We start from the raw sequence: 26,915 nt of genomic DNA on the forward strand, positions 1-26,915 counted from the left end.
TATTTGTTCCTGAGTCATGGGTGTTTTCTATCTATATTGCTTTTCGTTTGCTGCGGCGCAAACGATTGGCATCTTTGCTAAGCCCCCTATACTAACGACCAGGGGGTGTATTTCCATTGTGCCCGCCCCACGTGACCACCGCCATACAAGAAGCGGGCACAGATGGGATTTGTATGTAACGCCTATTCCCATCTGTGCCCGGCGGGGACACATTGGAATATACCGACCAGGGGCCTATTGCATAATAAAATACAAGCTAATACTATTAGTGATTTTGTATGTAAAAACACTAATAGTAAGTAAATCTAAGCTTTTATTTTAATATGCAATAGGCTCCGAGCGTGAATAAGAATACAATAGAAATATAAGCACAAACAATAGAAGAGAAAATTATCCAAAACAGGTAGGAGGAAGTGCAACGTAATGGTCTCATCTCAGCATGATGCTGGCGACTTCCAGCGCTGATCTTCTGATGAGACCGAATAAAATTACCAAAGTAATTGACATGCCGCTAAGCAGGTTACATTTTCGCATAATATCTTACTGATGAAGGCAAAATTATAAAAGTACTTACTAATCTCCTCATATCGCACACCTGGCATATGCTACCTATAGGTAAAAACTGCCGAAAACCGTGGACCGACAGGACATACTCGGCTGTACTCGCCGATCATCGTCTTCGATCGCCTGCGACCCATGAATCGCCGTGTGGTTGTGTTGAGGTGCCCACGCGATGACGTAACAAGTGGAATGCAATCGTTCGGAAAGGAATTCATGGTGATCACAACTTATAGCAATGAGGAATGGGACTTAAGGCGGAGGAAACAATGAAATACTTAGGATTATTTCGTATATCTGTTGTCGGTGCGTAGCCAACATGGCAATTAATGCTCCGTAGCGGACGAAAGGCAACTGTCAGTTACACTAGGAAGAGTGATAGAGAGAGATGACTACGCTACGCTACGGAGTATTAACCATTGGTACGTTGGCTAAGCACCTTGCAATAAGTATCATTAAAACTGTTGCTTTAATACAAACTTTATTTAACAAACACATGCTTCTGATCAACATGCAACGCATTTTCAACGACTAAAATACTTATTTGTCTAATACTGTACAAACACAATTATAGGTAACTCGACTATACCTACCCTCATAAGTCCATTTATCCATTTATTATAGCAACTAGAATTACATACCTATATATATTAATTACCTAAATTACAATAATAATCTTACTATTGTTAATTAGGTTTGTATTTATAATAATATTCACATTCTTAATACACAATATTACTTACGTACGTAGCCCAATAGAAGCGGCACAGCAATAAAAGTTGAACCGTTTGAGGGTAAATTAGATTTAGATATCCAATCCTAAGAGTCTGAATTCATTTAATACATGAAGCTGGGACCTATTTCTCGGACCATATTAGGCTAATATTATTAGTATGTTGAACCCATACGATTTGACAGTTTGTAGACTAATAATATTAGTCTAATACCGTTTGAGAAATGGGCCCCTGAAGTACCTACTTAATGTTAGTAGTTTATATACGTACACTGAGGTAAGAAGTTGATAATTCGTTAAATTGAACTTCAAATATAGTAGAATTACATAAGGTTCAAATTTCTTCAATTTTATATCTGGAGTTATCAACTTCTTCCCACCGTTATTTGGAAGCACTGGGATTGTGATCAAACACATACATTTTGTGGTAATAGATTCTAATTGTTCTGCTAATCTGGAACGACTGAAACAAAAAATAAAACCGATTTTAAAGTAAATTTTAGATATATCATGATTCTACATACAAAATATAATGAAAATTACACAGCTGAATAAAAAATAGTTATTGGTTTTAAAAGCGGGCAAAGTTGTTGTTTAACCGCTGCTCGTGCTAATTGATACCCGAGCAAGCGAAAGATTCAAAAATATCACGAGCGTAGCGAGTGGTTCAAGAAATGGAATCTTGAGCATTGCGAGGGTTTCAAAGCACGACGGTTGAACAAACTTTGTCTCCGAGTGAAACACAAAATTTTTTCACCACACCAACGCGAGGAAAATACTAACCATGAAATACCAAAAAATCTAATCCAAATGAACGTACCTAATAAAAAAATAATCATTGAAAATCATCATTTAAAAGTCAATTCTACCGGCTAACATAAGGAAGCAACTCGAAATTTGCATCAGATTACTTTGCACCACATGTCATCAAAAGGGCTTTTACCAGTTGGTGTGGTGAAAAATACATTTATACACAATCATTGAATACACAATGCCTCAACTGACCTGGTAGAAAAGATTTATTGATTACAATCAATTAGACTTTGTTAGATAGGTACCAAAAAAAGAAATAAAATATTCCCCTAATTAATTATCAAGTGTAACGACCTTTTTTATCTTTTTCGACACCAGTAGATATTTGGCAATCGCTATCGCTTAAAAATATGTATACTACGCCTAATCTTATCACAAACACTTATATAGATTGTGTGGTGATTTACAAAAAAATATATCATAATTCTTATCAGATTCCTAATTCCTATATGACGTTTCGTAATTATTGGATTAACAGTTAACACACTATAGTTCGTGCCATCCACGATGACGTGCAGATTTGTCAAATCTAACCTTTAATGACATGAAAATACGAGTTAGTCTTAACTCTCGCCGTGTCTACGCGTCGTCGTGAACGACACGATCTATATATAGGTGATAAACGGAGAAGGTACTTGCGCCTTGTCGTGCGTCCTGCACCGAGCGCGTGTGTTGAGTGTGGGAGTTCATGCTCAGAATATAGCATAATAACCCTTACGCCAGTTCCGACGGCACTTGTAAAATCATCCAACTTTTATCTGGGAAGTCGTAACTGGCCTAGCCAAATCATTTTGGCGGCAAAATTATTTGGCCTGACGGGTGGGCGGGCATAGATGGGAATACACCAAATCATTAGGTTTTTCTAGTGCAAGGAATCAAGTGGGGAGTTAAATTAAATAAATATAATCCCCGCGGTAAGCTCAAGAAGGCTTGTAGGTATTGTGGTACTCTGACGACGATATATATAATATATAAATACCTATATACATAGATAAACCCATGACTCAGGACCAAATTGCGTTCATCACACAAATAAATGTCCTTACCGGGATTCGAGCCCAGGACCATCGCAATCAGCTTCACTACCCACTAGGCCGGACCGGTCATCAAATTATGATCACGGTAGATTGCAATTTTGTATTAACGTAGACAAAACAAAGGATTATTTTATATCGATAGGATACACATGACTTTGCAATTCACCTCCGGTAGAAAAGCAATATGAATTAGTTTTACCGAAGAGTTCCACGACCAGCTCCAGCGACACCATGACAACGAATCCTAGCACGGAGCAGACGAACTGGAGTATTCCCGAGCGGTCCTGCCGCCACACTTCGAAGAACACCACGTACATCAGCGTGCCACATGCTAGGCCCTGTTGAAAATAACTAATGTCATAAAAGGTAACTTTCTCTCTAATCTAACAGCGGCCTAACAATAGGACGGCAAAGCGGGCAAAATTTACTGGCCGCTGGCTCTGCCCATATTCGATGCATTTGCCACAGGTCTCTACAGGTACTGTAAATGTAGTTTAACCTTTTGAACTCGATCACTTTGAAATAGAGTTCAAAATCAGGGTGGGAAATATATTCCTTCTGCCTTAAAAGGTTAAGTGATTGATAACGAATAGGTACATAATCGTTATATTGTATGTTATCAAGATGCAATCGAATTCATGAATGACTAACACTGTTGCTAAACACTCGAAAAAATGCCTAATGCCTGAGATGATAAAATGATAATGATATACAAAATATTTGCCACTTATTACTAGTTTCATTTGAATTAGATACATAAAAGACCTAACGATACGTATCTGTCACCACGTCTCATCTTAAATATCAAGTAGGTACTTGATATTAGTATTATTCATTATATTTCTCGATATTAATATTTTACACTAATTAATTTAGTTAGTTTACTGTAATTATATAGTCGCATATTTATAATAATATATAATTATTTATTGTCAGATCTTTCTTAACATTTTTCACTGTGGCTCTTGATACTAGGCTGAGCCTGTCCTGGGGCCGATTTCTCAAACGCTATCAGTCTAATATTACTAGTGTGTTGCCATGGTAACCTAAGAGTTACCACGACTACGACTTGACAGTTCGCGGACTAATAATATTAGTCTAATATTACTAGTGTGTTGCCATGGTAACCTAAGAGTTACCACGACTACGACTTGACAGTTCGCGGACTAATAATATTAGTCTAATATGACTAGTGTGTTGACATGGTAACCTAAGAGTTACCACGACTACGACTTGACAGTTCGCGGACTAATAATATAAGTCTAATATTATTAGTGTGTAGCCACCCATACAACTTGACAATTCGTGGACTAATACTAATAGTCTAATAACGCTCGAGAAATAGGCTCCTGCTGACTCCCTGCTTATGATTCACAAAAAGTAAGATGCATGCGAGAGTAAACATTCATTCTTAGAAACAGTTTATACAAAAACAAATTGTAATAATACCCTCTCCAAAAATTAGTATATAGTACCAAAGCTCCTTCTAAGACTGGTATCCTGTGGATAGGAATTTGCATAGCTTACGGTAACCATCAACCACAGGCGAAGACTTAAGTCCTGATTTGTATATCATATTCATATCCATTTATTCATAAAATTAAAATTTTACATGTCATTGGTGTAATATTAATAAGTATGTCAGTTAAATCACAATTCATTAAAATAATTATCATCAAAAAAAGAGTAAAATAAAAACAATAAATAACACGTAATAAATAATCAATACAATGTACATAGTCAAAATTAAAACATTACATTAAAATTAAATTGAATTATTATTATTATATTCTGACATGTCGTATAAAATGCACTTGTGGTCAACCTTTTTTTTTTAGTTTAGCAATGAATTTCTGTGGTCATTATCAATATTTTTAATGTCGTCGGGTAGTTTATTGTAGATACATGGCCCCGCAATGAATACTGTTTTGTTGGATTTCGCAAGTCGACAACATGTTGCTTTTCACCTTACTTTTGCATTCGTATGTGAAGTTCAATCTCATGCTATTACTGCAGACTGCAGATTCAATCGTCGGCAGAAACAGACAACACAGGACGAGGACTCAAGATAACAGTTCAAACAGATCTCAACTATTATCTTCAGTCCTCGTTAGTAATAACTACATATATATTCATTAACTAATAACTGTACCTATATTAATTACTTCCACTTCACTCAACATCCTATCATACATACAATGTAAGAGTGACATAAGTTTCCTTTACTAATCTTTATACACGTGCAGAGTTGTCACTTGGTAGACAATCAAATTCGTTTCGCTGAGGCGTATGAATAACAGGGGCAGGCATCCGTGAAACATTATAATAATGTACTTATTTTATTATTGCTAGTGTTCTGTAGTTCCGTAGGTAATTGTTAGGTAGGTAAATTACTTGTACCTCTAAAAAATTTAAACTGAGCTTCATACCATACTAATGATAATTATTGCTTACATTAGAAAAGTATGAATTACTTAGTTTACTTGTGTACTTACAAGTACTTTTCCTTATCAGATTAATTATTCTAACTCCTCTAAGTGTGTCCTTTTCATATCAATAGATGTTTTATCGTTTCACTTCTAAACTCCAAGCATTTCTACTGTGTTTCGCACGATCTTAACTGCACCCTTTGTGGGAAATCTATTATCCCTTATGGAGCTTTTGATACAAACCACATACATGCACCACCAATCAACAGTTTCCTAACTTATATATCCAGTCCAGACACGATCTAAAACGTAAAAACTTAACACACACCTATAGTATAAAAGAGTAGAGTTCAGCTTCAGCCGCGCCAGCACCACCGACCAGCAGGATACCAATGCCAGTGCCCAGTCTGGACACGAATGAGACAGAGATGTTGACTAAACACACCTGCAGTATAACTGAGTAGAGTCCAGCCTCAGCCGCGCCAGCACCGCCGACCAGCAGGATCCCGACGCCGATACCCAGCCCGGACACGAACGAGAACGTGAAGATGTAGACCAAAGACAGCCACCGCTTGGTGCCGGCGGCTATGAGCTCCACGCCGATGCAGAAGGCGATGATGTATTTGTGAGCTGAGACTGCACCAAACATGTACCTGAAAAAAAATAGTAGATCAGCGCAAGCATTTGGTATATTGGAGCATTTGCTTTATTATTGTCAATTTTTTCTTGAGAATGCTTTATGTAGAACATTAAGCGATCGTGCTAGCTAAGTTGCTACTTGCTACTGTTGCTATTAGTCAGTTGGAACAAACTAAAACCGTAGAATAAGAAACTTCCTACAAAACCGAAGTTTGTCAGCGATTGAGTGACCAATCATGCTGTCCCTTTCTAATGTATGTCACTATCCCTTTCGTTTATTTAAGGTTGTCAAAATTCAAGTCGTTATATTATCTGTGGTTGTGCACGCAAATTGACGTCAAGTTGTGCCAACCCTAATAATTACTAATTTCCGAGCCGAAAATGCCCGAATGGATCAGTTTCGCCCCTCTGCTATAACTATAATATACTGTGTTAGTTAGGTACGTAATCAGAGGGTTATCAATTGAGCGAAGCGAAGGTCCTATCACATGGTTATGTCATAATCATAAAGGCTTTCTATTGTTTTTTTTTTTGATATTGCGATGTTTCAAACATAAACCGAATCTAAGCACCCTAACACAAACACGGCGAATTTAAAATAACTATTCTGGTTCTTATATTATTGCAAGTAGGTATTCCTACTTATTTAACGCAAAGGTAAGTGGGTGTATAGAATAACAATCTTTTGTTTGAAGTCATGAAAGGTTATAATTTTTATTGTTGCGGTAATGTGTGAACAACTGTTTTTCAGTCAGAAATAAAAACACGTACGTACCTACAGTGGACGCCAAATGGTAGGTATATTTAGGTAGTGATCGTCTTCTCACAATGGAATTGATGGAAACTGCACCATTGACAAGCCGACTGTACAAGTATTTTGTTGATTTTTTCCCTAAATTTAATATATCGTCTTTAAATATTAGTATCTACCTACATAATGAGTAATGAGTGCAAGGCAAGTATACAACCTTCACCGAATGCGCTCATGTGGCGTACCCACGTAACTTGTTCTACAAATAAACAGGACCTCTTATTAACATAGTACAAAGAGTAGGGAAGTAGGTTATCTTCATACAATCGCACCGCGCGCGGCTTGTATGTGTGCGCCATAGTATCTTTACGTCTCCGCACGCACACTCAAAAAAATCTCGACACGTTCCTCAGTGCGCCAGCCGGGGCTTTTGTTTGTGTGGGCGTGCGCACACATACAAGCCGCGCGCGGTGAGTTTGTATGAAGATAACCTACTTGCCCACTCTTTGTAGTATGGTATTAACGTAGGTAGGCTGCACGACAGTGTCCAGTTGTCTATCTACAAGTACATACATACCAACCTATGTATGGTTGTCGATTACATACAATATGTAACATTTGCATTGAATTCGAGGCGTCAAGGACGGATACTACCTACGATACGTGGAATAGCGAAACAAATGAAAGGATTTTGTCCTTATCCATTTTGCTAGGTCTGTAAAAAGATTTTGTTAAATGTAGTATGTTTAGTTTTTATAGTTGCCCAATTTCACAGTAGATGTCGCTGATCTATCGGCTACTTCACGCTATTAAGATTTTTCTACAGCCCCTTATAAGGTAAATTTGGTTTCGGAATAAATGAGTATTAAGTTGTCAAGTGAAGTGTTTCATTACAATAGGTATAGTTAGGGAGGCGAATAGGGGAATTTTCGGTAATACTCGAGCGTGGCAGTTTAAGATATGAGAGATACCTTAGACCTAATAGAACAACCTTGTAAAGTATTTAGCTCTATATGTAGTGACGCGCGCCTAGGATAGACGATCAGATTAGTAAAAAAAAATCGATAGTCTGAAATACTCGAGCGCGTCAGATTAAGATATTGGGGGTTGATTTTAGTGTTTTAAGACTAAATTTAACTAATCTGACGATAAGTCCTTGACGCCGCCGAGTTATAGGGTCGCGAACTTGTAAAAAAAAAAACGTTAATCCGGCATTCTCGAGCGCGATTTTTTTATTTCTTATTTTGAAGAATATAATCTAAAACTTACTAAAAATACAAAATCTGCCGGTTTCCGCATGACCGGAAGTGTGGAGGAGCCATTTCGTCTTCCGAAAAACGCGTTGCGGCATATAAGTCGCGAACGATACATTTTACAAAAAAAAAGTTTAAATAAACAAATAAGGTAATTTTATTTTACACAATAAAGGTCTCTTTACATTTTTGTCCAAAGTTAAAACTTTTTGACTTGAAGCATCATAAAAACTCAAACTCCCGGTTTTTTGAGTATATCTATATTGTCATTCTTAAAATCCCCGTTTTATCAAGGAGAAAGAAAGAAAAAAAAAAAGAAACCAAAAAACCTTTTTCGGTCAGATTAAGTGAACCCACCAATATTTTTGTCAGATTAAGAAAATATGCTTTCAGGATACCGAGATAAACCTCCCCTATGAAAATCTGACGCGCTCGAGTATTTCAAAATAACTTTTTTTTTTTGCATTTTCAAAAATTCATCGTAACTTATCGTCACGCCGAAATCGTCAGTTTTTTTAGAGGGAGCTTCCTTGGGGCCTATTTAACACCCCTTCCAAAAATCTGACGCGCTCGAGTAAATTTTTTTTTTTTTGCATTTTTGACTACTTTATATTCCTACCCCCACCACGCAAACCGGCAGATTAGTATACCGTTGTTATCAGAGGCACTTGGGGCATACGTAGTATGAATATCTGACGCGCTCGAGAATGCCCAAGTAACTGTTTTTTTTAACATTTTTGAAAAACGGTACACGCCAAACCCACCGCTAAAATGGTTTTTACCATACGAGCTTTTCTTTTCGAAATTATTTTATCTTTCGATTTTGATAGGTCTCGACGGCGCCGTTGAATTACGCCATTTAGCTACCTCGCCTCCCTAACTAGTAGGAAGTGCAGTGCAGTGTAGGGAGTGAACATTGGTCCTTCGGAACCTAGGATAATCGTGAGTACAGTGACAGTGGAAATGTGAAGTGTCAAAGACTTAGTCAATTTTCGCGGTAACACACACTTAGAATATTTCGTGTGAAAAAAGACATAGTGCAATTTCGAGTGAATTTAGGACTTAGAAAAAAACCGTCGAAAAAACACTTAGAATAATTTGTTTAAATTTTGGACTTAGTCGATTTTGTGAATTCTTGGACTTAGCGTAATTTCGGTTGAAAAAACACTGAAAAATTGTGTTCAAAAATAAACTTAGAATCAAATAGACTTTGAAATCTGTCATTCACTTAGCAAATTTTAAAACAATAATGGCTAACATAGCATCACAAGAAGAACTTTTTAGTCAGATTAAAAGACTTCACACTAATCACAAGAAAACTTCGTCAACGCGTTATACAGCAAGTTACTTGAAAATACGGATAGAGTCGCTTGAAGAATACTGGAATCAATTCCTTGCTGAACACCGAGAAATTCTTAAGTCTTCAGTAAGCGTTGAAGAGAAAAAGGAACTGAAAGCACTCTATAATGATTTTGAAGATTTCTATATGGAGTTCAAGACTAGTTTATTGGAACTGACGGAATCTGTCACAATACAAGAAGGTGCCTCACCTCAAGTGCCTCATGCATCTCAACCTCAAGTTGTCACAAAGAGTAAACTCCCACCGATAAACCTCCCTTCATTTTCCGGTGATTACCAAGAATGGATGCACTTCAAGGATTTGTTTATCTCTATGGTACACAATGAGCCAGGTCTGAGTGACATACACAAGCATCATTATTTGAGGTCAAGCTTGAAGGGTGAAGCAGAACAAGTAGTCCGTCATTTCGAACTCACAGCCGCAAATTATGGGAAGGCTTGGAACGCCTTAGTCTGCCGCTACAGCAATGATAGAGTGATAGCTAATACCAACTGAATCGCCTGCTCAATCAGAAGAAACTCACGTACGAATGCTCTAAAGGCCTCAAGGATCTTCTTGATACTACAAACCAGTGTCTCAGTAGTCTAGCAAATTTGCAGATTGATACAACTACTTGGGATTCGATAATCGTGCATATTGTGGTATCCAAGTTAGATAGTGAAACTCACAAAGCTTGGGAGCAATCGCTTGGTTCATCTATAGAGTTACCCACGTATAAGAAGCTCACATCATACTTAGAGGGACGATTCAGAGCGATGGAAATGGTACAAGCGACACAGAAGAAAGATAAGAAAGAGACCACATTTCAACTACCAGCTACTGCACCTAAAATAAAGAATGTGAGATCTTTCACCGCTGAAGTTGATACGGAATGCACATATTGTAAGAAAAGTCACTACATCTGCCACTGCACGGAATTTGCACAACTCAACATAGATCAACGCAAAGAATTTGTAAGAAACAACAACTTATGCTTCAATTGCCTTGTCAAAGGACATTCCATACGGAATTGTAGACAAGCCACAACATGTAGAACCTGTAATCGCAAACACCATACGCTTTTACACCACCAGAGTATAACTGCGAATACAGTCACTATGGAGAAACCCACAGAACCTGATGACACACAAACCAAGCAACTCACAAGTCTGAAGGTCTCACAAAGAGGAAAACAAGTGATATTAGCCACAGCACAGATATGCTTGAAAGATAGCAGTGGTTCTCTCGTACAACTCAGAGCCCTTATTGACCAAGGCTCACAAGGAACCTTCATTACGGAGTCTGCAGTGCAACTACTGCGACTAAAGAAGACTTTGCAGCCAGCTAATATCACAGGTCTCGAAGATCAAGCATCATTGCCACGACACGTCGTTAACTTAGATATTTACTCACCGATAGATACTCACTATATAATGCAAGTTAACGCTCACGTACTCTCGAAGATAAATGGTTGGTTACCCTCAAAGGAGTTTGACATCTCACAATGGCCTGCCCTGTCCCAATTGCAACTAGCGGATCCTCACATGCAATCGCCGGGACCTATTGATGTTCTACTGGGCGCCGAGGTCTATGCATTTATTTTGCTAGACGGACTTCACAAATATAACGATGACAAGCTTATAGCACAAAACTCGAAACTCGGATGGTTTGTCTCTGGAGCGTCTAAATCACGAAGTGATCTGCCACCTCACAATATTGTAGCTCACCACGCACTCATCGAGGTAGATCAACTCCTACGCAAATTCTGGGAGACTGAAGAGTACAAGCCACATGAGAAACCGATAACACATCTTGAAAAACAATGTGAAGAGCACTATAAAGAAACCCACTATAGACAAGATGATGGACGATATGTCGTACGATTACCTTTTAAAGATGATCACGAAAATAACTTAGGCGACTCTCGACAGATCGCATTACAGAGACTAATGCACATGGAGAAAAGATTCGCAAACAAGCCTAAATTTCAGAAGGATTATGCGGACTTCATCGATCAATATCAGAAGCTGAATCATCTAGAAGATGTAGACCCACAACATAAGCCAACTCACAAAGTCTATCATCTCCCCCACCACGCTGTGATAAGAGAATCCAGCAGCACAACAAAGCTTCGCGTGGTCTTTGATGGAACTGCACAGCCGTCAAATGGCTCATCTCTGAACGACGAGTTACTTATTGGACCATCACTATTACAAGACTTGCGAGATCTCATTGTTCGTTGGCGTACTCACAAGATTTGTCTGCTTGCTGACGTAAAGCAAATGTATCGCCAGATACTCGTCGCTAAAGAAGATGTTGACTATCAGCGCATACTGTGGCGCTCATCTCCACAAGATGAAATCGTCGAGAAACGTTTGTTAACTGTAACATATGGTACGTCATGTGCTCCGTTCCTCGCTATTCGCACATTGAAGCAGCTTGCACAAGACGAAAAAGAGCAATTCCCAGACTTAGTTGAAATTATAAGTAATGACTTTTATATGGATGACTTACTCACTGGTGCGAATGACGTGGAACAAGCAACTAAGTTACAGAGTCGTATCACACAAGCTATGGCAAAAGGGAAATTTGAAATGCACAAATGGGCATCCAACAGTCCTGACGTGTTGAAAAATATTCCTAGTTCGGAAAAAACTAATCAACCAAGTGTCGAGATTAAGCTTGATGATACCATCAAAGCTTTAGGTATCAAATGGAACTCACATCACGATGTCTTCGAACTTAAGGTAGATATTTCGGAACCCACAGAACGCTTCACCAAAACGTCAGTACTGTCGGACATAGCTAAATCATATGACCCTTTAGGTTTTTTAGAGCCTGTGATTATCACTGCAAAAATGTTTTTGCAAAAACTTTGGTTGAGTGGTATTGGTTGGACAGATGAACTTCCTCTCGAACTTGCCACAGAGTGGTCAAGCTACAGGGACCAGCTCTGTCACATGCCAATCTTGTATTTAGATCGTTGGGTTCACACACAATTTGACGGCAAGGAAAGAGTGGAAATTCACGGGTTCAGTGATGCCTCTTGTTTAGCGTACGCTGCTGTTGTTTACTTACGAGTTATCACGCCCCACGGAATTCACGTGTCACTTGTCATTGCTAAAACAAAAGTGGCACCAGTCAAACAAGTCTCCGTCCCACGATTGGAACTGTGTGGCGCGGTATTGCTCTCGAAGTTACTCAAAGATGTTCAGCACAGTCTTCGTTTGCCCGAAGAATCTGTATTTGCGTGGACAGATTCAATGATTGTCTTAGCGTGGCTTCGAAGAAACCCTAGCACTTGGAAAACGTACGTAGCTAATAGAGTCACTGAGATTGTTAATAATGTAAGTAGTGGCCGGTGGCACCACATAAAATCGGCAGAAAACCCTGCAGACGTTGCGTCGCGTGGCATTCGTCCCGATCTGTTTAAAGACTGCGAGTTGTGGTGGCGCGGACCAACTGTACTTCACCAAAAGAATGATTTTGATAACTGTCGCTCACTTTCTCTCGACATACCAACAACACAACTAGAAGCCAAAGAAAATTCGAAAGGAAATGATAGTAAGATAGTAGCACTTCAAGCTGGTGTATCGAATGAGAGTGATGATCGACTTACATATTTGGCTAGATACTCTACTCTGACAAAATTGATTCGCGTTACAGCATACTTATTGCGATTTGTAAAGCTGTGTAAAGCACATATTGATGTAAAAAATAATCAGATAGTTCCTGAGATTTTTCCTCAGCATCTTACAGTTACCGAATTGAGATATGCCACAAAAGTTTGCATTCGACTCTCTCAGGAGTTTTGGTTTCAGGAAGAGTTACAAATGCTGAGAAAAGGCCAAAGGCTTCCGAAATCTGATGTTTTGACCCCACTTGCCCCGTTTATAGACGAAAATGGCATTATTCGAGTTACTGGTCGCATACGTAATGCAAATGTTAATTTTGATACAAAGTCACCTGTCGTTCTAACCTCGAAATGTCACTTAGCTGTTTTGATTGTGAATGATGCTCATATTCATTGTTTGCACGGAGGTCCTCAACTGACTCTGAATGGAATTCGTTGCAAATACTGGATAATCGGTGCTAAAAATTTAGTTAGGAAAGTTGTTCATAAATGCATCCCTTGTTTCAAACAGTCTGCAACACCGATCAATCAATTGATGGGTCAGTTACCTGCGTGTCGTGTAACGCCAGATAAGCCCTTCCGTAAAAGTGGAGTGGATTTTGCTGGTCCAGTCCAATTGTACCCAGGTAGATGTCAACGTACATGTAAAGCCTACATTGCTTTGTTTGTTTGCACCGTGACCAAGGCCATTCATTTAGAACTTGTGAGTGACTTGTCCACGGCTGCTTTTATTGCCGCCTTTCGTCGTTTCACTTCTAGACGCGGTCATTGTAGTGATCTGTGGAGCGACTGTGGTACCAACTTCATCGGAGCGTCTAAAGAGCTTGACACCATGTTTAGGAATAGGAACTCAGAAGTAGTTGGAGAAATATCTGAGATTTTGGCAAATGACCAAACTACATGGCACTTTATTCCTCCTGGCTCACCACATTTTGGTGGACTCTGGGAAGCCGGCGTGAAGTCGATCAAGTCTCACCTTAAGCGTGTAATCGGACAAACTCTTCTCACGTTCGAAGAGTATTCTACACTGTTGACTCAAGTGGAGTCTTGTGTAAATTCTCGGCCACTAACTTCCATCAGTAATTCTATTGATGATGCTTCTCCAATTACACCGGGACATTTTCTTATAGGCGAAGCTCCTATCACTGTTCCGGAAGAAAGTCTCGCCACTGTGCCAGTATCCCGTTTGGATCGGTGGCAATTGCTCCAAAGGATGTTGCAATCGCTTTGGACTCGTTGGAGTTCTGAGTATTTAACAACACTACAAAACCGGTATAAATGGACCGTTACTAATCCTGATCCTGATATTGGAACAGTAGTTTTGGTCAAGGATGAAAGACTCCCTCCCGGAAAGTGGTTGTTAGGTTGTATAATAGATAAGCATCCTGGTAGAGATGGTTTAACACGAGTGGTTACGTTGAAATTAAAGAATGGTACTTTTCGAAGACCCATTGCTAAAATTTGCCCTCTACCTCTGGATCCTTAACTATCTGTTAAGAAGTTTAATGTGTTTTAGTTTTGAAGAATAGCTCTATTTGAGTTTCACTATGTAATTTAACCTTATTATTATTGATTCATGTTTTCACGTGCTGTTTACTTCACTATTCTTGGTTTGTTTTATTTACATGGATCTTTATGAAGGACAAGTCGTCCTTGGGGGCCGATAATGTTAAATGTAGTATGTTTAGTTTTTATAGTTGCCCAATTTCACAGTAGATGTCGCTGATCTATCGGCTACTTCACGCTATTAAGATTTTTCTACAGCCCCTTATAAGGTAAATTTGGTTTCGGAATAAATGAGTATTAAGTTGTCAAGTGAAGTGTTTCATTACAATAGGTAGGAAGTGCAGTGCAGTGTAGGGAGTGAACAGATTTCCAAATCCATTTTTGACATATCCAAATTGCATGTATTCGCAATCGGCTACAGTTAACACATTAACAGTTTTTGGCGTTCAAGGGGTAAAATGGGAAGACTGGAAGGAGTTAGCTAAGGATGACCATTTTACCGTGTTCTTACCACTAATTGTTTATCTTTGACCTCGCTCTCCACTCAGCTGCCATGCAGCCTTAACCATGATTATATTTTAAGCTAGAAAAACAGACATATATAAGTAACTGCATTTATTTGCCTATCTACAAGTACAAATAGGTATTTTTAGGAATTTACTATTTACATGGTACCAAGGAGCAGTGGTGGCTGAGTGGAAATGACGTTCGACTTTCAATCCGGAGGTCGTGGGTTCAAATCCTGACTCGTATCAATAAGTTTTTCGGAACTTATGTACGGAATATCATTTGATATTTACGACTAGCTTTTCGGTGAAACAAAGCAATGTTCGAAAACCCACATCAGCACCATCAGAGAAGAAATTCAAAGGTGTATGTGAATGTGAAGTCCCCAACCCGTGGGAACTATAGCCTAAGCCCTCTCGCGCATGAGAGGAGGCCGGTGCCCAGCAATGGGGCGTATATGGACTGAATTATATTTATTTATTATTTACACCTACCACACATTCGCTGCAGAAGCCTCCAATCCAACAGCCAACCCTTCAAAAAGCTCATGGATCGACAACGCCAACACAATCAAGAGCCCCCTCAGCGTCTGCGTCACAGGATCGTCTCCAGACACCAAAGGTTGGTGACTATGGCCGTGCCCATGACTCTTCGGGACGTTAACCTCCTTTAAAGGTTCCGGTGTATCAGGCACACTTGTTCTTCTAATACTAAGGACTCTAGTAAAGCTAGTGTTGGCAGTCTTGTTCTCTCTGCTGTTGATGTAAACGTGTACCAACTCCTCGATTAAATACATCATGAAGAAGCCCCCGCACATTATGAGGGCGGCCAGGTACAGCGGTATGTCTGCGAGATCACCAGCCTCTGAAAACAAATGAAGTTTTTAAAGGTATTGTATAAAACCATTGTCTTTCAGGTTTGAATTGGACGAGTATTTGTGTAATAGTGCGTGCTTATCTTATGAATAATTATTATGATTATGAGAAACTGATATAATCAAAGGGGATTCCTATCTTCGGCCATCAACCTCTTGTCTGACATTGTATATCCTTTTATTTATCATTGTTTAATTATTAATCCAGCAATCAAAAAAAAATATATGTATACATACCTACTTACAAACAGAAGCCTTGCCAAACTATATCAATAGTGATTAAGGCAGGTATGAATTGTTGCAGGTAGGCAGTGGCGTAGCGTGCCTTGGCGGGGCCCCGTATAAAAATTCGTTTGGGGGCCCTTAGGAAGGGTAAAGATTTCTCACAAAAACGCACGTTGGGGGCCCCCGTGGCCCGGGGGCCCCGTATAATTGATACGGCAGATACGGCGGTAGCTACGCCCCTGCAGGTAGGTATTGTTACCTTTTTTTTTATTAGCCTATTTGTGTGTCCCACTGCTGGGCAAAGGCCTCCCCTCTAGCTTTCCAATCCTCCCTGTGCTGAGCAAGATCCCGCCAGTCCCGCTGAAACGCATCCAAGTCGTCCCGCCATCTCTTTCTCGCTCTGCCTCTGCCACGACTACACTGGGGATGCCAGCTAGTTGCTATTTTAGCCCATCTGTCATCATTCATCCGGCAGACATGTCCAGCCCAGTCCCACTTTAGCCTGGCGGTCTTCATCCCAATATCGACGACACGGGTTTTGGAGTGAAACACTGTGTTCCTTACCCTGTCAGATCTTCGGATACCCGGGATACTCCGCTCCATTGCCCTTTGGCAAACCTTGAGCCGTGATTTTTGCGCCTCAGTTAATGATGATTGACCTTAGTAAAATATGTTTTATACACCGTAGGCCATACATCTAAAGTAAAGATAAGCCCATGCATACAATTCCGACCGATAATTAAGTGTATATAATATGTTCCTTTTCATTACACTTGCTCGAAAAAGATCTTATTTCATGCAGCTGTACTAAAGGACACAGGTCTATATTGATCCCGAGGGAATTATGGATTGTGAAAATATAAGCTTTTACTCACAAGAGAACAAACGCGTTTCCAATATTTCTCTTACACCCTCGTTGCACTATATACAATACAATACAAATACTCTTTATTGCACACCTCAATACAGAAACAATACAAATAATACAACACATTAAGAAAAGGTAAACAACAGGCGGTCTTATCACTAAAAAGCGATCTCTTCCAGACAACCGTTAGGTAGGGTATATAAAGTACTTATATGTTTTTTATTCTGTGTGTTGTTCAGACTACAAGGATACAAGTTCTCATTATTATTCCAGATAATTCTTATTACGAGTACATCGAGGGGATATCAAACGGTCAATTGCATAGAGATACAGTAATTGGCGACATAAGGAGGATAGCCCATAGGGGAAACAAAATGATATATCCGTGGCGCTGCAATTAGGAAGTATATGATACAAGTATACAGGTACATCTTAGGTAGGTATTCGTGGATTAACAATTTTTTGTTGTTAATCTATCCCGTCATCTAGGGGAATGGTTAATATTATAAAACCTGCAGGCGTATTATGGATGGCTTTATCCACATAATAAATAACTGTCACACTTTAACACAGCGGGATAGAAAGTGACGGACACCGTTTTATCACGCTGTCACACGTAGACAAGAACGACCATAATATCCGTACAGGGCTTTAAGAGTAACCCAGGAGAACATAACCAATAACCATTGCAAAAAATGTTGATTCACTCTTGAATAAGGCGTTTATTTATTTATTTAAATTTTATTGCACAAATTTACTATAAAATAATCGGACAGACAGACGGACATGACGAATCTATAAGGGTTCCGTTTTTTGCCATTTGGCTACCGAACCCTAAAAAGAGTAGAAATGGCGGACTTAACGCCTTAAGGCATTGGGCTAAACAGAGACAGTTTGGTGCAGAACTGCATAAAGTGGGTATGAGAATAGACAGAAGTCGATGTATCTATGATAATTTATATACCTACATATGATGGACACAGCCAGGACGGGCTGTTATAAACTCAAACTTGGACCTTAGATAAATGTCTGGTCAAATAAAATTGAATACAGCGTAGGTACATAAAATTCGCAATTACCTGCGTTAACGTATTGGGAGCCATTGAAGTTTACGGCGAAAAGCGGAGACATGGTCATATTTGCGAAGGTTAAAAATGAATCTGATGTAGTTGTTGAGGAGACGATCAAGTTTGGACAACGAGGCTTGCGTAATGTTTAAATGCGGCTGTGAGACAAAATCAGAAACTGTTGGAAACGGCGCTTTTAAACTCCATCTAAAACCGAGAAGTGGGTTCGATTTAACTTTGCACTGATTAGGTATTCGTGTCACCCAAATTCAGCCTCCTCATTCCTGTTTCCGAAAGCTGGAAACGTTATACACAAATACACAATTTTGATACACCTTAAAACAATTTCGGGACTGGTTTTGGGCGAATGTAAGTCACAGCCTCACAGCTATAACTATAATTTAGGCTCAAACCTACCCTTCAGACACTCAGAGAAGGCATTTTTTGTATTTTAAACGTGAGCGTCAGGATGGCGGGTGGCAGCTCAGCGAATATCATCGAAATATTTATAAATATATTGTTCCTTCTCTGTTTGACCCAATGGTTGACTGGTAGAGAATGCCTTTTGGCATTAAGTTCGCCATTTGTACATTTTTCTTTATGTGTGCAATAAAGTTTAATTAAATAAATACCTTCCCTAACACGAGATATTTAACAAAAAAAACTCCACCCGCCATTCTGACGTCAGGATAGCGGGTGGACCTATGAAATCTTGCATTGTACATGTACCGCACTAAAAGTATGCAGTGATATTGTATACCTTCAGTGTACCTCTGTAAACCTTTAAAAAAATCTATTATTAATATATCTACACTGATTTAAACTTTCACGATTTTTACACATTATTAACTAACCCAAACGGGACGCGATTAAGTCCCGTTTGTGTTAGTTAATAATTAATATATCTATTCCTAAAACGGGCTAGGCTCAAAACAAAGGCTAGTCTTAATAAACAAAACCTATGGCTCACATCGCAGCAGGTGAACTTAAACAAAAGTATGAGCTACCTGATTAGTGATTAGCCACCGTTTTTAAGGATCTAATCAACCGGTATTCAGTATTACAAAATAAGATAGCAATCTGCCTAATTAAATGATTAGATTGTTTATGGTATTGCTGATTCTGAACTCGAATACGATTTGTAAGTTTATCAGCATATTATTGGCAATGATGGAGGTACACCTTCAGATTTTGCAATAATTAATAAAGTATACTGTAGTCGTATTAATAAAAGTTAACAGGCTACTAGGCTTCGGATTTTTGGTAGCATACTGTGGTGCTATAGAATATTTATATGTCAAAATTAAATTAATGTTAGTAAACTAAATAAACGGATAATAATAGATTTTTTTAAAGGCTATTTACATTAAAATTAAATTAATGTTAGTAAACTAAATAAACGGTTGGGGTATGGGGTAGGGTATCGTAAAGAATGTGTTTAAATAAGAGCGTTATGTTATGTTATGTTTACTTCTATTCTCCGATCAATATTTACCAAGATATACTGAAGAACCCCAATATATTATTAAATGTACATCGGAAAAAAAAAAGTATCTGACAAAACATACTTATTTAAACACATTCTTTAAGATGGTAAAAGAAAATAAAACAACAATTTCACGTTCCATAAACGACCCTCCTACCCCATACCCCATAATCGTTTATTATGTTTACTAGCATTTACGGAATCTTTACATATAAATAAACATGTAATATTTACTTTGACTGAAGAAAAAAAAAATTGCGTCTCCATGGATTCTAAAACCGCGGTATGCTACCAAGAGTCCTAAACCTATTTACATTATCTATGATGATTGATAGGCACAAAGCAACGATAAGCTACTCGTTCACTGCTAAGCTACGTTCGTAGCGCTACGTCGTAGCCGATAGCAGAGGTTGTTCCGGTATGTAGCGACAATGCTTCGTAAGGCGTAATGACAATGTGTTGTGATTATTAATAATAATCATAATCATTTAACTATTCGTTACTAAATGGATTAAAGCCTAATTACACATAAGAGTAATAATTTTATTCACATATAGGGGTCAGATTAACTAATAAGGTTTAATTTCACGTACTAACTAACCATCCAATAAAAAAATTGTGAATATTATTGGAATCATTTCCAAAAATATTAACTTAATCAAAACTTTAGATCAATCTTTAATCATGTATAGTCAAGTGTAAAAAAAACCGGCCAAATGCGAGTCGGACTCGCGCACGAAGGGTAAAAAGGTTTATGGATTGAGGTTTAGGGGTCCGGGCACCTACCATAACAATGGTTTACACTAGTTATCGAGGCTGGAGGTGACTTGCCGTCCACTAAATGGGCCCCAACTCACGTCGTGAAGATGACCAGGAGCAAGAGTGGTGTGAGTGGCTTAGGGGCGTCGAGAGGTAGCGTATAGAATTGGGGATAATAGGCTGTGTTTTTCCCACTTTTCTTCCGGATCCAGATCACAATTTAATGTGTGTCCTAAAAATATCGATCATAATAAGTCTCACACATCGGTCTCAAAATACCTATAGATGATTGCACGATGTTTACCTGTGAGCCATGACAGTAGGTACCTGGGTGTTAATAAATGATAAAAACTCACACCTAGGTAGGTACTTCAATCCCAAACAAGCACAGATTGACAAACACTACTTGTCTCATTAGGAGAGTAAACGCGAAAAAACTAACCATATTTACCACATCCTATTAACAAGTTACCTACTGCCTGATTTTTGCATACTGTGTTGACTGTAGGTACATAATCTATTAACGTACAAGTTATTTTGTATGAAAATAATGTATGTGATGTGACAAATTCGAGGTTCTCACACTGTTAATCCCGATTTTAATTTTTGAAAAAATATATGTTAAACATTATTTCATTCTACATGAAATATATAAATTTATAACTGTCGAAATCTCGCACGTAAATTTTTAAATTTTCTGAAAATTTTCAACTCAATTTTCTTACTATTTTTTCAAGAGATGATTCAATCAATATTTTTTTCAGAAATCGAGGTTAATTGTAAGTATACACAACATACCCAAATTACAAAAAAATAGGATTAGGTAGTACTTTGGCTGTAATAAAATACAAATGGTTTTTTTTTTTTAAACCTGAAGCAGCTGAAGCTTATTTTTTGGTGAAAGCACTACATATATATTATATAGGTTACTAATCCAGTAAAAGGAAATCATTTTTTTCGCTAAGGGCAGTTTGGCCATGCTTACCCGGCTATACCCTTTCAACTTATTTGGTCCATAGGTACAGTAGTTTCGGAGCATATAGACTGTAACAGACGGACAATAGTCAGACGCACAAAACAGAACATTTACCTATGGTTGACTGGTAGAGAATGCTATTTAGCATAAAGTCCTCCATTTATACATCCTTGTATATATTTTGTGCAATAGAGTAAACCTTTACAGGATCACTCGATCCTATTTTCTTTTGACTTGAGGGTTCCGTACCCCAAAAAATTGACTAGCGCCAACATGAAATGAATACGATGGGATAAGAATTATAAATACGTACTGCCCGCGTAGCCAACATGCTTATCGTTAACGTTCCGTAGCGAACGAAACGCAACTTTCAATGTCTCTCTAATATGGAAGAGTGATAGGGAGAGATGACTAAGCTACGCTACGGTGCGTTAACAATCGGCACGTTTGACTACGCGGGCTGAATATATTTAGCTAGTTTTGATTGATCGATGCTGTAAAACAATGGTTTTATCAATGTTTGATTGTTTAAATCACAGACATGTTTAAATATGTAATTACATTCTTTTTAACTAAATATGTAATATAACTAACAATAAATAGAATTAAAGCAGGCTGTAAGATTTATAATCCTTTATACTCCCTACCTTTTATGCTACCTGCAATTAACTAGTATACTTACGTAACTTTATGGTTGTACAAATATTTGTTAAGTGCTTTGTTAATTATTTCTGTCGTGCTACCTAATTTCATCAACGAGATAATAGTTCCGTGAAAATCTTTTAAGCCATGCGCGTTTATATAATACACTTACAAATTAACGTCATTTTACGTCCGTTTGTTAAAATCCTTCTGCGTAAAGGTCATTAAACTGCACCCCCCACGCCCCCTCTTTCTTTCATCTCGCTCCTCGTAACACAATGCATTTGGTCCCGTTCGGATCGGGTGAATTCTTTTCAGTAGTTTTCACGTGATTGAGCAACAAATCTCATATCTCAATCAATAGAATACTACTAGATTAAATGATGCTCAGTTTCAATGTAAGTAAGTATACAGATAGTAATGCGGTAGAAGTAATAACACAAAATCACTGTCTACCCTATTTTTTTTTTCATTAATTTGATCAGAATGAGGCGGAATTCAGTGGCATAAAGTTCTTGTTTTTAACTATCTATCAACTTGCACATTTGTATATTTGAGCAACAAGAGGCATTTCTGCAGAAATCCCTTCATTAATTAAAAACCGGCCAAGAGCATGTCGGGCCACGCTCAGTGTAGGGTTCCGTAGTTACTCTTCCGTCACAATAAGCTAAACTGGAGCTTAACGTATAGTAAAATTTTAACCAAGGGATGAAACGCGAGTTAAATAAATAGGCAAATTTGCATAATCAGTACCTAATTAAAGTCTTTTTACTATGAAGGGGAAACTTTTTGCGATAACTCAAAAACAGCTAAAGTGATCATGTCCGCTATAGTTTTCATTTAAAGTCTTTCTTAAGCTCTACTTCCACGATTTTTTTCATATTTTTTGGACCTATAATTCAAAAGTTAGAGGGGGACACATTTTTTTTTCTTTCGGAGCGATTATCTCCGAATATATTCACATAATCAAAAAATGTTTGTTGAAGACCCCTATTAGTTTGAAAGCCCTTTCCAACGATACCCCACACTGTAGGGTTGCAGCAGAAAAAAAAATCACCCCCACTTTACGTGTAGGGGAGGTACATTGATTTATATATCCATGCCGAATTTCAGCTTTCTAGCGCTAACGACCACGGAGCAAAGCCTCGGACAGACAGACAGACAGACAGACAGACGGACATGGCGAAACTATAAGGGTTCCTAGTTGACTACGGAACCCTAAAAAGAGCTTCAGTTAAGAACACTTTGGACCAAGATTCGTTCGAAAGAGCCACCTTTCAAACATAAACTAGATCAAAATCGGTTTATCAGGTTAAAACTTATAACCAGCTTATAACACCTCTCGTTTTCGTGCGAGGGATGCGAACGGAATTATGTGTACAAGTATTTAGAAGAAGATTGCCTAATTTTGTTGTGTACAATTTGGAGACAGCTCAAAACTACTGCAGCGATTTTACCCGTAAATCACCACCTACCAGAAATTAGGCTCCATTCCCTGTATTGTCGGGGACAGAAGAATCAATGTTTCTGCTAGTGCAGAAATGTTTCCACAACCATATCTCACCTTGAAGCAGCTGTATGTTTAAATCCACCTCCGGCAGCAAATGCATAAAAGTGGTGGCAAATAGAACACCTCCACCAAACGCCAGCAGCCCCATCACAAACTGATTGGAAGTCCGCACATCAGTACCGGTGCTTTTCGTAAACCAGTCGAATTTTAGTGAAATGAGCATGGGTAAGCATCCAAATAGCATGGAGACACCGAATAGCGTCACCATGGTTATTATTTTCGCTCGCAATACGCCATCCATGCCTTCGGAAGTCATTATAATGTCAGTGTCCATAGTTACGTTCATTATGCTGTCGGCGCGCGGACGCCTCGTTCCGAACTATTAACACAGCGCGCGCGATGGTCGCGGAGACTCGACTGAGCTGAGCGCGGTGTTATGTAGGCGACCACTTGATAACAGCATCATTATGTATGATAAAAATGTCCCTTGTTTGCTCCATGCGCCGCCTCGGTGCAAGGAATTCGCAATGCACGTGGGATGGGCGCAAAGATTTGATTTGGGACTGAAATAGATCTCGTGCATCCTCTCACTTCCTACGATAAGTTCAGTCATAACTCGTCGAACGCAAACGGGCATAGGGCCCGCTTGATGGTTTGCAGAGACGTTGAGACGAGTTGCACTCCAATGATAATATTGGTGAGAAAAAAAAAAACTTTTTTCAAACGTGGGCTTCTAGATTAATCTAGATATCTTACGGTCGGTCGACGGGTCGGTCTACTAAACACTATCTACTGTGAGGTTACTAACTTGGTAAATAAAAAGTGCTTGAAATTTTAGAGTACCTACACTCTTACCTCATAATTAATTACATCATTTAAATGAAATAACTGTTACCGAAGTACCTACTTTCGGCAGTATAAAAATGTTAATTGGCCATGGTATCTTAATGGTGATTTTAATATTTATATAGCACTGAGTTGGTATTTTAGTAATATACTATGAGCATACAGCGTGATTTCTTTATATCTGACCATACACTGTGGGGAGGATATGTAGGTCATACTGATCAAATGTTACTATGGGACCACCCCGAAACTGCGAACAAAAAATCTGCTGTTCCATAGAAAACGTCGACATGTGACACCGAAATGTAAGGGACGGAAGATTTTTTTTTCGCGATTTTGTGGTTGGTCTTATAATAAAAGTTGTTAAGTATGACCCGCATATTTAATTTACCCCTTAGAGTATGGTCAGACATAACAGCATCATCCTGTGTAACTCTATTATTAGGGTACTTAACATCCCTACTTTATTCCGTTACTAGCCTATCAGGTGACGCATGTATGTAATTTACTTTTCACGTCAGCAACTAAAACAAGGGTAATTTGCTGCTTAAAAACAGTGAGCAAAATCGCATTTTGCTCACCGAGTGAGACAAAATAACATTCAAGTGACCTTTAGATTCGAATGTCATTTCAACGTGCGGGGCCTAATACAAGTTCGAAATATTTGGATTCTATTGTCTTTATCCCTTTCACGTCATTAGCAAAAAGAAAGAGACAAAAAAAGTGCATACGTAATTCAACGGTAGGTATATTGACGGTTTATAATAGACCCCCGAAATAAGTCAGACCGCATCGTTCCAAAACACCCTACGAGTCTTCATTCGTAATAATTAATTCATGAAATAAAAGTTTAAAATTTAATAAAAACACCATATTTTACGTATTTTATTATACAATCAAAACAATGAACTTATACAAATTTACGCAATTGTTACGCAGTAATTAATTCTACTTAACTACTTTTAACGATCTCTACTATAGTTGACAAATAGTAGTATCCGCAATTCGGACCGGATCTTACAAAGTTTTTTTTTACAAAAAAATGGTGGCGATTGAACTGTCAATTGATGTTCGTTAATTCATTATTTTCGTATTATTTTATTGAAATTTCTTTCGTTTTGTTTTATTGCGGTAGGGTAACGGCGGCTATTAACGCGGGTATCAAAATCGACGTCTAACACCGCGGTGTTTACAAATACGCATTTTGCAAGCAAACAGATCTATTCCCTAAGAAATAAAGCATACACAAAACAAGCTCATTCATTGGTCTATCGTGCCCATTAGTGTGCATTTGTGTGAGTGTAACAAAAAACTCGCGATTCGTCAGTTTGTGCGACGGCGGCGCAAGAACCGGTTGTTCCATACAGACGCGTGACACCACAGGTAAGTGCACTCCAATCTTACTTAGTGTTTTACGTAATAGTTATGGCAAATAAACTAGTGCAATGCCTTTTAAGAGGTTGTGTATTGTTTTCTACACGATTTTGAATTACTTTTAACTTAGTTTTTGACCCGGAAATACGTTTAAAATTGAAAATAAAATACAGCGGTGATAGGCGCCAATTACTTCTGTGGTAAGTAATTCCGTGGTATGCCACGGTAATAGAAAAAGTGGTAGTTTTGTTATTTACTCTTTAGTTTTGGTACAAATTATCAATTTTATAATTTCTTTTATTTATTCCAATCTTGATCTATTCACGCTATTAAAGAGCTATTTCCGTGGTATGGAAAGTATTTAACTAACCCTTAATTTTTAACAAAAACTTCAGCACCGATTTCCTTGTTTCTATGGGAACCCTTAATCTGTCAACTTTTTTTTATTTTGAGTTAAAACCTAAAATGTACTTGCCAGTTATGTGATTCTGTCTTTACGAGAAGCTTGTAATATACGTGTTTGATTTGATTTGAAAAACCATCTGTGTTTTATTCTTTTTATGGGTCGGAATTAGGTTTAATTAAACTCCAAATTAAGCCTATTACCGATGGTATGATCAGATTACCCTCGGTAATAGAATGTATAGAAATCTATTACCGACCCAGAGAAATATCGAATGGGTCGGTAATAGGCTCTTAAAGAGTTATCTATTACCGAGTGACTATTTGGTATTGTATTGAAATATCGCATTTAGGGTACCGCAAGTACAGATTTCGTTGATAAAATTTAGACTTCAGTTATCATTATCAGATTTAAATTCTTCTGTTTTCTGATTCAGTTATTACTTTGACAAGGAAGGGTACCCAACTGCCGGACATTTCCGTTTAGATTTTTTTTTTTAAATTTTATTTATACAGTAGTCCAAAATCTCAGACATGATTTTTTTTAGCTATAAGAATCAGCAATAAAAAAAGTACCGTGATTTGGGTAAACGGGTAAATTATAACACATAATATGTGAGAGACTTTATTTAACTTAATTACCTTACCAAAAATATTAGAATTAAAAAATTTCATGTTTTTATATAT

The 26,915-nt window shown here is 38.2% G+C and overlaps 1 protein-coding gene across 1 annotated transcript; it reads right to left on the bottom strand.

Moving 5' to 3' along the window:
* Window positions 1-1,020: 1,020 nt before the first annotated feature.
* LOC133528244 (zinc transporter ZIP1-like) lies at window positions 1,021-24,815 on the bottom strand. Its single transcript, XM_061865534.1, has 5 exons — window positions 23,661-24,815; window positions 15,694-16,063; window positions 6,016-6,223; window positions 3,341-3,479; window positions 1,021-1,754 (listed from the first exon to the last, which is right to left on the bottom strand). Exons 1-5 carry the CDS (start codon window positions 23,950-23,952, stop codon window positions 1,741-1,743), a joined length of 1,023 nt encoding a protein of 340 aa, XP_061721518.1. The 5' UTR covers window positions 23,953-24,815; the 3' UTR covers window positions 1,021-1,740.
* Window positions 24,816-26,915: the final 2,100 nt, after the last annotated feature.

Source organism: Cydia pomonella, chromosome 19, assembly GCF_033807575.1.
Source record: "Cydia pomonella isolate Wapato2018A chromosome 19, ilCydPomo1, whole genome shotgun sequence".
Taxonomy (NCBI): domain Eukaryota; kingdom Metazoa; phylum Arthropoda; class Insecta; order Lepidoptera; family Tortricidae; genus Cydia; species Cydia pomonella.